The 17349-nt window shown below is 37.6% G+C and overlaps 1 protein-coding gene across 1 annotated transcript in view; it reads right to left on the minus strand.

Moving 5' to 3' along the window:
• Nucleotides 1-17349, minus strand: part of EVC2 (EvC ciliary complex subunit 2) — a 194187-nt gene that overhangs the window by 63813 nt on the left and 113025 nt on the right. The window contains 1 exon segment of the mRNA XM_036762385.1: nucleotides 11425-11876. Coding sequence (XP_036618280.1) covers nucleotides 11425-11876 — 452 coding nt within the window.

A 17349-nucleotide genomic window follows, 5' to 3' on the forward strand; every position in this document is an offset into this window, starting at 1 on the left:
CTTTGACCACTTCTCTATCTGAAGCAGCTAGGTGGCACAGTGGACAGAATACATAATGGATAGAGTACCAGGCCTGGAGTCAAGAAGACTCATTTTCATGAATTCAAATCCAGCCTCATACACTTACTAGCTCTGTGACCCTGGGAAAATCACTTAAGCTTGTTTGCCTCAGTTTCTTCATCTCTAAGATGAGCTGGAGAAGGAAATGGTAAACCAGTCCAATATCTGCCAAGAACACCCCAAATGGAGTCATGAAGAGTTGGACCCAACTGAATAACACAACACCATCTATCTATTGGGGAATGGCTATGACTTATACACACTGAGTATACACAGACATACATATGTGCGTGCATGCACATGCATATACGTATATGTAAGCATACATATGATACATATACATGCATGTGCATATACACATATAAACATATGTTTTAGTCAATATGCACATATGTGTGTGTGTGTGTGTGTGTGTGTGTATGTAAATTGCTTACACCTCTTGTATTCCAATTCTTTATCAGGGAAATTTATTACAAAGATTTTTTCCCCCATTCAATCACTTCCTTTTTGTCCCCCTTGTTCTATGCAGGTGGGTTTAGTATTTCTTTTTTCTTTTTCCTTAACAGTATTTTTTCCAGTTATATGTAAAGATAGTTTTCAACATCCATTTTTGTAAAATTTTGAGTTCCAAACTTTTTTTCCCTTCCTCCCTGCCCTCCCCACTCCCCAAGAGAGCAAGCAATCTGATATAGGTTACGCAGTACAATCAAATCACTTCCCTTCTTATGCTAGATGCATTAATGTTGTATGTGCTGAAGGTTTTCACTTTTAATCAACCAAAGTTATGTATTTTATGTTTTGTAATTACATATAATTCTTGTTTGGTTAAGAACACATCTCCTTCTATCCATAGCTGTGAGAGGTAAGTGCACCTATCCATAAGAATTCTATTTCTAGTGTAATGTGAGTTCCTTAAGGAAAGAAAACTTTTATTTTTCATTTATATATTTTTGGTCTTTGTGTTGGTATTACTAGTGCCTATCACAGTGCCTGGCACGTTTATCGTTGTTCAGTAGTTTCGGTCATGTCTGATTCTTCACGACCCCATTTGGAGTTTTCTTGGCAAAGATATGGGAGTGGTTTGCCTTCTTCTCCTGCAGTTCATTTTACAGATAGAGGAAACTGAGGCAAACAGGGTTAAGTGACTTACTTGCCCAGGGTCACATAGCTAGTAAGGTCTGAGGCTGGATTTGAACTCAGAAAGATGAGTCTTCCTGACTGTAGGCCCAGCACTCTATCCACTGCATCCCCTAGCTGCCAGAAAATTAATAAATTATAGTCAAACATTGTGGTTTATGAATATAATGGAATATTACCATAAGAAACAATGGATATGATGAATATAGAAAAGACTTAGAGAATCTGATGCAAAGTGAAATAAACAGATCGAGAAAATAGAATACACAGTGACCCAAGCAACATAACTGGAAGGAACAGCAATGGCGACACATGAAACTGAACACTGTGTAACTGTCATCACCAAGCTTAGCTCTGAGAGTCGAGGAGAAAAAAAAAACCCTCTTCTCTGCGGAGCTGGGGACCCATGGGTGTGGAACATTGCATATCCTGTCCCACTTGGTTAATGCATTGGTTGGTTTTGTTGAATTACTCTTTTTTCTCTTTCTTTTCTATTCCTTGTTACAAAGACAAGGGAGGGAGCATACATATACATCACAAAATAAAAGTTATATAAATAAAATATTATTAATAAAAACATTTTAAAAATTAAAAGCATAGTCACTAATTGCACTGTATGAGATGGGAAAAAAGGGGATTTCTATCTTTGCCAATAGAAGTATTCCTACTGAAGAGAGAGATTAGAGATCTCTCAAAGGATCTATAATTTGTCTCTAGCTGCATGAAATATTTTTTATCCCCGGATTCATGAGCACATACTGATTCTGGCAGCTCCAGGAGGGCAAAGATTATGTGCTTCTTATTTTCAAAGTCTTCCTGGAGGCTGAAACAAGTCCTCATATAATAGATGGCATATACACTGAGTAACACGATATGATTTAGAGCTGGTAGGGACCTTAGAGATTATCTGGTCCACCCCACTCTTTTGTTGAATTTGTTGAAATATAAGAGTCTTGCTCCCCTTGGGGCAAGCAGAAGAGTGGGGCGGGGTTTCACATTTGTAACACTTTTGTCAATTCCCACCGCCATGGATTTATTGTTTCCCTGAGTTACTTATAATCGGAAGGATTTAGAAATGTGATGTCAAAGCTGCTCCAAGCCACTGCTATATTGTACCTCAAAAATAAAAGGCAAAAGTCATTTAAAATCTTAAATAGGCAAAGTACACAGATAGGCTTGAAGATCTGTTCTGCTAATGGTCCTATGGCCCTTAGGAAAAAAAAATCATAGAGATTTAATATCCCCTATTCCAGGCCACAGAATTGGTTTTTCATTTCAGCTGAATGACCAAATCACAGGTTGCATTAGTAATACTCCTTGCGAAAAGCCAGGCCACATAGACTCAAATGGAACCGAAGAAAATAGGCATTTACTAGTGATAAGAATGTCAAACTTAATTCATGCTAGGCTAAGGGTCCAAGGGGGAATCATCACTTTTAAGGCGCTTTGGAATGAATGTTGATTGAACTGAATAATTATTCCCTCAAAAATATCTGCTGAAAAAACTCAAAGCATTTAAAGATCTTAATTTTAGCAATTTAGACGAAGAAAAAAAATCTTGTTTTCCTTGTTTAAAAAAAAAAAAAAAAGCAGAAACCAAAAAAGATTGGAAAAGAATTACCAGAGGATCAAAGAAGATAGAGGTGGAATGAAAGGGCCTGTGAGGTCATCTAATCGAAATGAAGACTAGATTACTCTTGGCAAACATATGTGGCTCTCCTCCCTACAGTCACTGCTAGTCAATTTGATGTTTAGGGAGACAAGGTTGATGATTCAGACCAGGAGGGTCTCATTTGCCACCATTAGAGACTCCAGCAAATAAAGCAAAGGCATGATTGAAAGGGAAATTGACACGGTCTACAAAATGTTAATCAAAAAAAGTAAAATAAGAAAATATCACTATTCTATGGATAGATTAAAAAAACTATAAATGATGATCACCAAATAAATATTCTCCCTTTTACATGCAAACTAAAATATTAACACAAGTAAGAAGGAAGGCACTTAAATCTAATTCCCACAAACCATTTTGAATGCAATTATTTCTATAAAAAGTAACCTTATCAGTCATAAAAATTGTGGAGTTTAACTGTGAAGTTAAAGTTAATCTGTCCCAACTGCATCAATTAGCATCATCTCTGACTCCTTGAGGAGGGTTGTATACTGAAAAGAGCACTAGACTTGAAGTTGGAAGATCTGGGTTCAAATTCTGACTCTACCTGTGTGAACTTGGAGAAGGCCCTTAACCTTTCTGAGACTCCATTCTCTCATTTGTAAAATGTGAGAGTTGGACTTTCCAACTCTAGATATCTAACGCTATAATCTTTCCTCACCTCCATTATTTTTCTCTCTTCCCCTGCCTTCACTGTGCATTCAATTTTTACTCCTTCATCTCCTGCATATATGGTAACCTTGACTCCTTCCCCTCTGGTTCCTCCCATCCCCACATATGTTATTATCGTGTTTCTAAATTCTCTTACGTGTGAAGTTTGGGAAATCAGAAATGCTATGAGAAAAAGAACTTTAAAAATCTGGATGCTGTTAGGTTATGAATTGAAATTTTAAAAAAATGTGATAAAATAGATATTTAAAAACTGTTCAATGTTTACTGGGTTAGATTTTGTTTTAAAACAGATAACAACAACAATAATAGTAATAATGTTTTCTATAATAGTGAGTTTTCATTTGAACATTTTTGGCTATCACTTAAAATTTATGAAAGTATATAGAGTAGTTTAAAGATATAACTTTATATCTTAATATAATTCAACTATCAGGTATTTGCTATATGTCTGAAATCCTAGGATGTTGCTAGTTTTAATTTATAAGTAAAGGATAAATGAAATGTAACTGTAGGGAAACATGAAGATATGAAGCCCCGAGCTATGGTTGGTGAAATTTTGCTAGCTGAGGTAAAAACTTTGAGGACTTTAATTTAGTTTTTTTTTTGAGTTTTGATTGTAGGGATGGTTGTCTGAACTGTCATGAAGCTAATTACAGGAAATAGTATTGCTGTACTCTGAGAACTGCTACAAGGAGATGTCTGTCCTTGGGAAAAGTTGAAGGGACAACATTGGCATGGCCTCAGGTTGGATTCTCTTTGTTTCCTCATTGTGGTCTATTCTTTCTGAACAGAAAACTTCCCCAGCTGCTTAATCCTGAGCCTGGCTTTTGATACCCTGTGACTGCATGACAGACTGCCAGATAGGACTTTTGTCTGGAATCAAACAGAGCTAAGGGAGTTTTTTTTTCCCTTGTTATGGTATATATATATATCAGGTCAGCCTGTGCCCTTGAGGGTATAATTCTTGACATTTTCATAAGTATGTCCCTCTTTTTCCTTTCATAGCAAATTTCTATAATCAGGGCAGCTAAGTAGTGAAATTTACTAAGTACAATGCCAAACTATTGATTAACAGATTGACAGTGGAACATTTTGGGAATTAATATAATAGAATGCAAGTATGAAAAATCTTATAATGTTAAATTATGTTTGTGGTCAAATTATAATTTAAGGATGATATGCTCCTAAAGAGGAACTAGACAAATTAATAAGACAAAGATATAATGTCAAAATGTACAATTTAAATGGAATAGTAAATTTTGAGAAAGCAACAGGATTAGACTGTTTTCTCTAAGAACTAAATGTATCAAGCTTAGGAATTCAGGCTTTGAGTATTTTTTTAGTAAGAAGCTCTCAGAATTGGATTAAGGATTTTACATTGTAATTTTAATCTTACTGATAATTGTAAAAAAATTGAAAATTACTTCCCCAATTTTAAAGTATCTGTCCGATAATTTTAAAAGACAGAAGAGTTCATTTTATAGTTAGACAGTCATGATTTTTTTTAAGATTCTTATATAAGGTACAGGGTTTAGGTAAAGAAAGAAAGAGCAAGTAACATATGAAAACTGAAATTCTCTAAAGTTTCAGGTGAATTGTGGGTTCCTAATCTGATGTTCTTCTTAAAGCCTTGTTGTTAATATGATTAGCTCCATAAGACTTGAGCTGGCTTTCTCACATGAACTAGTTATTAGGAAACCAAATTTAGAAAGTTGTACTGAATTGTATCAAGGCAGATTTTTAGCAGAATTATCTATATGTGCAACAGCCCAGAAACCATTAACCACAAAAGAAGTCTAGTGCTCTTTTCACTATACAACCCTCCTCAAGGAGTCAGAGATGATGCTAATTGATGCAGTTTGGACAGATTAACTTTATAGGATGGGGACTTCTCCCGAGACTTTCTATCTGAGTTACATCCAAACAAACGAGGACAATGAGGTGATGATCATGATTATAATAATGATATTACTAATGGCTGACATTTATGTTGTCCTTCAAGGTTTGAAAAAATAGAAGTCCATGCAATACATGTAATATTTTCCTCGTTTTAAAGGTTAGGAACCTGAGACTAAGAGAGGTTAAGTGACTTTACCTGAGTTACACAATAAAGAGGTTACTTGATGGTGGGATTTTAATGCAGCACTCTCAGCACATCAGCTGATCTACTATGCAAAGCTGCTCATCTCAGTACTTAGTACTAGTTCTTAGTACTAGTACTTAGTACTCCTAGTTTTAGTATTTAGTACTAGCTCTACACATTTCAGACTGTCTTGGACAGTTTTATGGTTGTTCACTGCACGTATGCTAATCTTACAATGAGATTGTAAATTTCTAATTCAAACTCCTTGTAAATAGAGACTTTGGAGGTCATGGGATAGTAGATCAACTCCTGGAATTCAGAATCAAAAAAGGCTGGGTTTGGCTTTTGGCTTGGCCACTTGCTATCTTTGATGCTGAGTAAATGATGTCCTCTCACTGTAAAACATGAGGTGAACTGGAAGGTCTCTTTTATCTCTGAAAGCCTAAAATGTTTTGATCTCTCCCAATGCAGGAAACTCTTTTAAAGGAATCATAATAAGTAATATTTCTTATTACATCTGAATATCTCAATCACCCTAAGAGGAAAGTACAAGTATGACTAGCCCCATTTTACAAATGAACAAACCATCTCAGAGAAGTTAATTACTTGCCAAGGATCACACGGCTAGTGGGTGTCAGAGGTGGGATTCAAACCCAGCTCTTCCTGACTCCAAAAGCAGTGCTCCACTTGCTATGTCATGATGCCTCTCATATATCTGGACTGAAGAGTTAGAAGGGATTGGGGGGTGGGGAGGGTAGTGTCATCTAATACAACTTGTACCTAAATAGGAATTCCCTCTACAACCTTGCCAACAAGAGTTAAATCCCCAAGTCAGCCCCATTCAGGAGTGGCTTAAAGATCTCTGGTTAATTATAAAGTCACTCCCTCACAAAGCAGCAGGGCTATAATTTTTTTTTCCTTACATTCAGCCCATTTCTGCCTCTCTATACTTCCCCTCATTGTTCCTCTTTCTCCCCTCAGGGGCCAAGTCGAACATCCTTGACAGATGGCCATCTATCCTCGGCATTATGTGCTAATGTGCAGGGCTGCCTGTCCTATTTTTGGAAAACTTCTGCTGAGCCAAAACATGCCTCCCTGATACTGCCCCTCATTGCTCCCCGTTCTACATTCCTGAGTATTTTTAAAAATTCCTCTTTTGCATGATAGTTCTTTGAATACCCAAGGAAAAATGTGAGGTTCGCTAACTGCTCTCTTCTCTAGGCTAAGTACTCCCTGTTTTTTCAACTGTTACTCTTTCCATCCTGGTACTCCTCCTCAGGTCATCCTCTAATTTAGCACATGTGACAAATGTCATACAAAAACATCTTACCTAGACTATAATGCAGTAGTGCAGACATGGACTTGAAATGACCAAGTATGGCAGAACTATCACTTCTTTGACCTAGACATTGCCTAGATTTCTTTCTCAAAGAACAAGCCTTAAATCCAATTCATTCTGGAGCTCATTGCTTGGACAACAATAAGTCTCTGCCCTGCCTGCCCAAGCACCACTTAATGGTTATTTTTTTTGGGCCCACCTGGTTCAGAGTGAATGTCAATAGTAACCTTCTCTTTTGGCCAGCAACCCTGAGGGTCTTCCCCTCACACTTTTTTTTTTATTAAAGGGGCCATCCTTTGACTCACATCTTAAAGAAGCCTATTCAGTGAATGGGTGTTGCCTCATTCAAAGTGAGAACTTAAAAAGACTTAGCTTAAAAGGGCCAAGGTCTCTTGGGCATCCTGGGCCATCTCCAGTTGTCCTGATCTGTATCTGGCCACTGGACCCATATGGCTCTGGAGGAGAAAGTGAAGCACAGCCCTCCCTCATTCAAATAAAATTCCGCTTCAAGTCATGTCATCATCAACCTTATGTCATGGTTGTCTTTGAGAATGAAGGACAAACCTCAACTCTTATACTAATATTGGTCACAATTCTGTTAGTGTTTTAGTAGCTCTGCCTTTCTATCAATTTATATTGAGTTTGTGTTCAATTAAGGCTCTAAGGTCTTTTCCTCCTATGAATGGTTGCCAAATCTAGGAACACTAGCCAGTGCATTGGGTAGGTATTGGACATGGATTCAGGAAGACCTAAGTTCAAATCTGACCTCAGATATTTGCTACCTACATGACCCTGGGCAATTCTGTTTGCCTTAGTTTCCTCATGTCATGAGGATCAAGAAAATAGATATTAATAAAGTGTTTAGCACAGTGCCTGATGTGAAGTAGGCACTTAATAAATGTTTCCTTTCCTTCCTTCATCTATAAAAAGGAGATAGTAACAACTATTTCTCAGCCTTGTTGTGTGGATAAATTGAATGAGAATATTATAAAGTGTTTTGTAAACCTTAAAGCATTATCTAAATGCTAGCAGCTACTACTATTACTACTACTACCACCACCACTACCACCACCACCACCACCATCACCACTACTACTGCATCACTACTACTACCACCACCACCACCACCACCACCACCACCACCGCCAGTATCACTACTACCACTCCCATTACTACTACCACCACTACAATGACAATGACAACACCACCAATACCATCACCACCACTACCACCACCACCATCACTACTACTACTACTCCTACTACTGGCAAGGTTTCTCCCCTGTCTTATCTGGGATTTGTATTTCTATATTTTTCAGAACCAAAATGAAAAACATTTGCATTTAGCCCCATTAAATCTAAATCTTATTGGTTTTCTGTCCATATTGCAGCCCAATGAGGCCATTATAGTTTATTAAGGCCATGTCCAGCCTAACATATTGGCTATAATTCCATTTTCATTGTCAAGTTTACATTGGTTAAACACATCACCAAGCAGTTAGTATAAATACTAAGCAAGACAGTACCAAGGCTATTCATTATATTAATTATTAGAGTACGGGCTCCACAAGTCTGAGACCATGTTTTATTCATCTCTCAATATCTCCCCCTAATTCTGTCATTTTCTCCCCTATATCGCCCCCCACACCACCCCCACTACCTCCATGCCTAGCACAGGACTTTACACAGAGTATGTACTTCATGCATGTGTTTAGAATTAAATCCTTTTCTTTGCCATTTTGCATGCTTAGTAAACAGTATGAAAATAGTTGTGTATGTGTGTAAATATATATATATATATATATGTATATGTATATAATATGCATGTGTGAGTGTGTGTACATACACACATACACACAAATACGCACAAAAAACCAAAAGCAAAACAAAACATTTCTTCAAGGACTCTTTAGCAACCCTTATGAGGCAACCAGGTATTGTAGTGGATAAAATGCTGGGCCTGGAGTCAGGAATATTTTCCTGAGTACAAATTCATCTCATATACTTACTGGCTGTATGACCCTGGACAAGTCACTTAACCCTGTTTGCTTCAGTTTCCTCAACTGTAAAATGGGGATAATAACAATACCTACTTCACAGAGTCATTGTGAGGATCAAATGAAATAATATTTGTAAAGTGCTTAGCATGGTACCTGGCACATATTGGGCAGTTAATAAATTCTTGTTCCCTTCCTCCACCAATAGAATATAATCTTTCCAAGAGCATGGACTAGTTTTTCTTTTCATTATTCTTACTAGTTTAGTTTTTAACTAGATATTAGCTATTATAATTAGATATTAACTAGTTTTTAGCTAGATATTCTCACTGCTTAGCATAATGTCTAGCATACAGAAGGTACTTAATAAATGCCTATTGAATGAAGGAATATTGTTGCTATTTTTATAATGTGACTATAAATCATGAGATTGATTTCCCATGTGGCTTAGGAAGTCAGACGATGGATTTAAAAGCACTATCTGATTTTTCCATCCTTTGTGTTTGTTTCTTTTAGTCTTATTCAATTTCATACTTTCCCCTACTCATGCTTAAAGAACCAGATTTAAGCCCTCCACAATAATAATAGCACACGTAAATACATAAGTATGTATAGGTATGTGTATGCACACACACATACACACACACACAAGTATGTATAGCACTTCAAGGTTTTCAAAGTGCATTATGTTATCAATTTATAATCTATTATCTCAGTTAATCCTTAGAACAACCTGCAAGTAAATACATTAGAATGTACAAGGTATATGTAATAGATTTTATATACTAGGGAAGGGAGAAAGGGAAGAAGGAAGTCAGACTGGAAGGAAGGAAAAAAAGCACTTATTAAATACCTACTACGTGCCAGGCACTGTGCTAAGTACTTCACATATATGATTTCATTGGATCCATACAATCAATGATCCTGAGAAGGTAAATGTTATTATTACCTCCATTTTGCAGTTAAGAAAACTGAGGCAAACAGAGGCTAAGTGACCTACCCAAGGTTACGCAGTTACCACCTCTCTGGGGCCATATTTGACCTCAGATCTTCCTGACTCCAGCCCCAAAACCCTATCTACTGAACCACCAGTTGCCTCAAAGGGCAGGTGATGAAGAATAATTAAAAGACTTGTTCACCATCAGAAAGAAAGTCTCTGGAAGAAAGATGAAAATATTGCTTAATTCCTAAACTCATGCTTAAAGAACCGGATTTAAGCCCTCCACAACAATAAGAGTATGCATAAATAAATATATATGTATATGTGTGTGTATACACACACACATATACATATATCACTTCAAGGTTTTCAAAGCGCATTATGTTATCAGTTTATAATACGTTATCTCAGTTTATCCTTACAACAACCCTGGTAGTAAGGTCCTGTTTTTATCCCCATTGCAAAAATGAGGGCACTGAAATGGACAGAAGCCCATGCGACTTGCCCAGGGGCACCCAGCTAGTGATTGTCTCAGGCCAGACTCGAATTTGGGTTTTCTGCCCCTGGGTCCATTGCTCTATCTGCTTTACCTCCTAGCTGCTTTTATTTGGTGCTATCATATATTTCCTGCCTCATTTCATACACTTCTTTCCAATGCTTTCTACGTTCCAGCCAAACTGGGCTATTCTCTGCTGCATTCTCCTATCCTTCCTATCCCTTTGCTCAAGGAGTTCCCTATGCCTGCTGTGTTTTCCCTCCCCATCCTCACCTATTGAAATTCCTGCCCAGCCTTTATTTGTTTACTTCTTTTTTTTATAATAAAACAAACATTCATTAAGCACCTGCATTGGAAAGCACTGTGCCAGGACAGGGAAACACAACAAATAAAATCAATGTAGTCTTTACTATCAGGGAGTTCTTCCATTCCCTTCTATGAAGCATGCAAGTGAATAGGATGAGGGTAGAAAAAGAATTATTATCTGTGTTGCTTATGGAACAGTCTGGCAAGATGGCCCTATGTGGAAAGATTGTACGCCCTTTACTAAGGGGAATCAGCTGTAGTAGCAGGTCTGGGGATGAGATTCCAATGTGGCTCTAAAACACTGCATTTCAAATTTCATTATCAGTTCTGGCTTGGATTGAGTTTTCTAGCTCACAACCTAACCTAGAAAGCCCAACTCAGATGCCATTTGTTCTATAAAGTCTACTCTGATCAAAGCTCTAATGACCTTTCTTTCAGCTCACACATAATTTTGTTTTAGACCTCTTAGGCACTTAACAAATAATATTGTATATGATATTTATATGTGTTCAAGTTTTATCTTCCTCCTAGACTGTAGGTTCTCTAAGAGCAGAGGCTTTGTCTTACCTAATCTTCCCTCTCCCCCCTACCATGCCCACATCACAGTACAGGGATCTGCACATAGTAGGTACTTAAAACATGTTTGTGATTGTACATGCTGATGTGGAACAACTTCACTTTTTAGACATTGCTACTAAGAAAACCAACCATCTAGACACTCACATGAATACCAGCTGTTCCCAATGCCTTAACTCCTTCTGTTCTGCCACATCTCTCTCCAGTTCATCATTCAGATTTTGCTTCATGTTCTGGAGGTAATCTTGATTCTTGCCCCTTTCTTCCCCCTCGAGCTGCTCAGTGTGAGCAGCCATCTCTTTGCTGTGTTCTTCTAGGATCTGCTGCAAGAAGAGCCAGGGTACATTGAGTTTGAGGAGCTCTTGCGTCACCACCCCATTCTGGATGCGTCTCAGCTCGTCAGTCGCTTTCTTAGTAAGACCTTGGTTTAAGGTCTTCAGTTCTTCCAGGGCATCATGGTCAAGCCTTTCAACCAGCTCTTCCAATGCGGCATTGTGGTCAGATAGCATGGTCTGCCAGTGGATCAAGTAATGGCTAACCTCTCCAGAGGTTCTGATAGCATCCCTCATGGAAAGTTGTTCCTTCCGCAGTTCTTTTTGCTGGTGTGTTAGAAAAGATAAATAACAATTTTAAAAATCTGTAAAATTTCTGTTACTTAACATGTAATTTTCCATCTTCCTGATTTTTCTCTGCCATGTCTTAGCACTTTCCCTATAATTATTTTCTACTACCAGAGGTGGGGAACCTACTGCCTCAAAGCTGCATTTAGCCCTCTAGGTCCTCAAGTGCTACCCTTTGACTGAATCCAAACTTCACAAAACAAATCCCCTTAATAAAATAATTTGTTCTGTAAAACTGGGACTCAGTCAAAAGGCCACACCCAAGGACCTAGAAAGCTACATGCGGCCTCAAGGCTGCAGGTTCCCCACCCCTGTGGACTGTAATATCCTTGAGGACAAGGGGAACTTTTATATTTCCTACAGCACAGAGCTTTTGAGGTTAATGTCAAAGAGGCCAACCATGTACTCTTGATAGTATATTTCTTGTGGATGTGGAGCTAAAGGAATTATGGGTCATGACAATGTTTGTTGCCTCACGTAAATTTCCTTGGTGAAATTCTGGATTATGATGATGTTATCAATTGCATTGATGAAAGATCCATTGTGTCCCAAGCACTATCTTAGATATTGATGGTCGCAAACTACCTTTGCCCTCAAGATACTACTATTCATTAAAAGGAAAAAAAAAGACTACCATTTATTCTTGCATGTGTGTGTAGTGCTGTATTCATCTCAGAAGGCATGTAGTTTATTTTGTTAATAGAATCATAGAATCTTAGAACTGGAAAAAACCTTAGCTACCATCTAGTCTTAATATGGGAAGAAAGAAAAATTTCACCTATTTTTGCAGGCCTAACTGGTCAGGCAACCTTTACTTAAAATTATAGGATAAACCATGCTACTATTAGACAGTTCTGGATCATAGAAAGTTTTTCTTCATATCAAGCCAAAAAGGGAACTTAGACCCAAGTGCTCTTAGTTTGGGGTCAAATAGAACAATCTAATCTCTTTTCCACAAGTTATCCCTTTGGAATCTTAAAAACAGCTATCACGGCCCACTTAGTTCTTTTGTCCTCCCAGCTAAACCAGCCCTATTTCCTCCAATTGATTTTCATGTTACATGATCTCGAGGCCCTTCATCACCCTGGTCACTCTCTTATAAAAACAGTCCAATTTATCAGAGTCTTTCCTAAAACTTAATGTAATAAATCTGATGTGGACTGACCATTGTGACAAGAGTTACTACAATGATGACAATGACAATATGATGATATTATGATCCTCATCCTCTTCTTCCTTCTCACATTCAAGTAGGACTTTGTGTGCAAAGCACTTTCATAAAAATAACACTACTTATTAGAGTGCAATATCATTTCCTTTTTCCAAATAAGGAAAAGGAGGCTCAGAGATATTAAATAATTTGTCCTTGGTCACACAACTAAGAGACGCCAGAGCTAAGAATTCAACTCAAGCCCTCTGATGTTGAGTTCACTGCAGCCTTTGCTTCTTCCTCTAAATTTTAACGTTAATCTTTGTATCCTCTCCCAAATGTAGCACAATCCTGCCATGTATTAGCAGGAACTTAAATATGTTGGCTAGACTGAGTTTCTGGAATAAAGGAGGAAACCAGATATTGATGAGATCAGTCTGGGATGGGTGCGTGGAGGAAATGCCTAAAAAAAAGATGTGGGTTTCATGAAGGTGGCCAGTTGGTCAGAAAGATGAGAAGAACAACCTATGATGCAGAAGAAGAAAGAGGATAATTTATAAATAAGTGCACGAATAAGATGTTTTGTTATTGTTGTCATAGTTTAGTATGAGCCAAGCAGGGACAGGAGGAGATAGCAATTGGGTCAGACATGATTGTAGGAGGACATTGAAACTCATTATCAAGCACTGTAATACACGTGGTATCCGAGAAGAACTGCCACCTTCTGAGAATGGCAAGGTCGCAAGCAAAGCAATGCTGAAGAGTGTGACTTCTTGTTAAAATCTGTAAAATGTTAAGTATATGTGAAGTGGCCTAGAGACAGAGACTAGTGAGGGGTAATTATAAGAGTGTGGAAGTGGGGCAGTCATGATTTAGGCTAGAATTGAAGAAATGAAGGATATTGTGCTACAAAAATTTTATTACTATGTAAAGAAAGAAAGTACTGATAAAGTCACAGAATGAAGTCTAAGACAAATTCCTCAAGGGGGAGGCTCACTTTATATCCATTTTCAATGTCAATTATTGACTTTGATAAGATCATGATGTCATCAATGTGGGCACTTCCTCCATTGGCGCAGATTGCAGCCCTTCCATGCCTTCTTATCATGCGTAATTCGTTGTCCGTGTCATTTTATGAATCTTCCATAGTACGTCTGCCCAATATGGCAGTAGTTAGACCTTCCATCTACACTTCTTATTTTCAGACAAAAAGTTTAGTAATTGACAAATAATATATGTATATATTTGTATGTATATGTATATACACATGTATATACCTACATACATATATACACACATGCATGTATGTATATATTATATATGTATATGTACACGTGTGTATGTATATATCTATATGTATGTGTGTGTATATGTATATATATATATATATAGTATTAGGAGTTGATAGTTTCACTATCACCTTATCTGACTGTATTTGAAACGTGGTATAAAGTTCTGGGTGCCACACTTTAGGAAGGACCTTCACAAGCCAGAGTCTGTCCAGAGGAGGGTAAGCAGGTTTAGTGAGATGAATAGAAAATACGGAATGAAAGAATCTTTTGGAGAAAACAGAGATATATAGTCTGGAAAAGAAAAGACTTAGAAGTAGGATGGGAACATGATTTCTGCCTTCTGCAATATCCCTATCTTTAAAATGAGAATAAGTATTTTCCTACCTCGCTCAAAAAGATGTTATAAAGAGCATGATTTGTAAACTCTAAAAGGCTATACAAATGTAAGCTAAAATGATCCAAATGTTTGAGCAATTATGTTTCTACTTGGTGTCAGGAGGGAAAACTGGGGCTAATAGATGGAAATTACAAGAAAGTTGTCTTTGATTCAGTTTAATTGTGGAGGGTGTTGGGTGCAAAGGATGGAGGGGGAGGGGGAGAGGGAGAACCTTCCTCACAAGTAGAGACATCTAGTACTGGAACAGACTGTCGTGAATGATTGTAAATTCCCCATCTCTCAAAGTGTTCAAGAAAAGGCTGGACAACTACTTCCCAGAAACATTGTAGAGGAATCTACAACAGATGGGTACAAATTGGACTAGCTGACCTCTGAGGTCTATGACAACTCTGATATTTTATGATTCCCTGAGAAAGAAAAAATTCCTACCAAGGATGAAGAAAGAAGGATAATTCTTTAGTATTCATGATGATTCTTCTAGGTTGAAATAAGGCCCCTCATGGTACTGTAATGAAGGCCTCTGAAAGGAATTTTAGCCTTTCTCTCAAAGCTGTCTGGGTATGATTGACGTAACCAAAAAGCTTTTGCCGTCCATGAAAAGCCTTAATAATTTTCACTTGTATAGACAGCTAGTTTGATCTGTCAATTTACACAGCAGGTTCATTTCACAGAAATATGCATGCAAGAATCTAAATTGCTTAATTGGGCATTTTTGCATAAAGTAAAGTAATTGCTTTGAATACATTACTCCCTTTTCTATGCTCCAGATTTGTGGAATCATAGATCAGCATCACTGCTCGAATTTCAGATGACCCAAGGAAGGCTCACTTTGTATGGGGCAAGTTGCCTGAAATCCTCAGTGGAAACTTCTTTAGCACCATATTAATGAAAACAACCCCCTTCTATTCAGCATCCCATACCTCAGTCATTCTAATGATGCATTTAACTTTTAAAACATTAGGTACCTGGGCTGGTGTCTTATCGCCGTCTTAGACTAGGTCAAGGGTTGAGTTTTTGCTAAATTCCAGGCACTAGTGTAAGATTCTGCATCCAATGGGTACTTAATAAATGTCTGCTGAATTCAATTGTATTAACTACATCTTATTCACACTTTATACACGGGTGTCCCAAAAATTTTAATGCAGTTCTAAACTAATAAAGCTTAAAATGGCACTAAGATTTTTGAGACACCCTGTATCTCACTGCTCTGCACACAATAGATAACAAATTAATAATATATTAGCTGAATTTAATTAGATGACTTTTTTTGGTCTAGACCTATAATTTCATCTGATAAGGAAACTCCTGGTGTAGAAATTCTCTTCTCAGATGCAGATCAGAAATTCATCTCTAACTTATAGTCTTAGACCTTTGCCTTGGACAGTGAGTGATTAAGTGGGCTTTGCAGGGTCACAAAGCTAGTATAAGCCAGAGGTGGTACTTGGACCTTGGTCTTCCAGACTCCCAGGCTTGCTTTCTATGCCTTCCACCATTCAACATACTACATGAGATAAATCTTATGAAATGCTTGTATTTCCCTCAGAACTTAAGAACAGTGCTGAACTTAAGAAAAGGCACTTAATAAGTTTTGTTTAAATTGAATTAACCGTGTCTAATCTAAATTTTCTCTCTCCCTTAGGACCTAGTCATACAAACACAGTAGGCCCTACCTAAAGAATAATTGCTAAATAAACACTTGTGGATACTAACCCATATATCAGAAGAACTTTAATAATGTGTCACAATTTATGTACTAAACAAGACAATGATCACCATCTCTGGGGCACGAAGGTCAAGTTGTCCCTTCCAGAATTTGTGCTATTAACTTAGGTTGCTAAATAGTCAGCCAGTAAAAATTTGGGGCAGCTAGGTGGCACAGTAGATAGAGTGCTGGCCCTAGAGTCGGGAGGACCCGAGTTCAAAAACAGCCTCAGACTAGAAATGAGACCCCGGGCAAGCCACATAACCTATTTGCCTCATTTCCTCATCTATAAAAATGAGCTGGAGAAGGAAATGGTAAACCCCATCAGTATCTTTGCCAAGAAAACACCAAATGGGATCACAGAGTGTTGGACATGACTGAATCTAGTCCACAACAAATAAGGATTTATTAAAGCTTACTATGTTCCAGACACTATGATAAGTGCTGAAGGTAAAAAGAAAGGCAAGAAACAAAAAAACAGTCCTTGCTCAACAAGCAAACAACTATATACAAATAACATCTTTCTACCTATCCTATTTGTACATAGTAGTTTGCTTTGTAACTGGCAAACATATTACATATACATACACACGTGCATGACACACATACATACATATCGACATATGCATACACACATATGTATATATATATATATATGCATATATGTGTGTATGTATATACACACACATGCATTTGAAGGTAATCAATGAAGGGAAGGCATAAACAATGAGGGAGATTAGGAAAGGTCTTCTTGGAGAAGGTGAAACATAAGCTGGAACTTGAAAGAAGTCAAGGATTCCAGGAGACAGAGGCTAAGAAGTTAAGAATTCCATGCATGGGGGACAGCCAGTGAAAATTCCTGGATTTGAAATGCCCAACTATGATCTTTGTTTAAGCCTTGGGATAAGCGT

Source organism: Trichosurus vulpecula, chromosome 6, assembly GCF_011100635.1.
Source record: "Trichosurus vulpecula isolate mTriVul1 chromosome 6, mTriVul1.pri, whole genome shotgun sequence".
NCBI lineage: Eukaryota > Metazoa > Chordata > Mammalia > Diprotodontia > Phalangeridae > Trichosurus > Trichosurus vulpecula.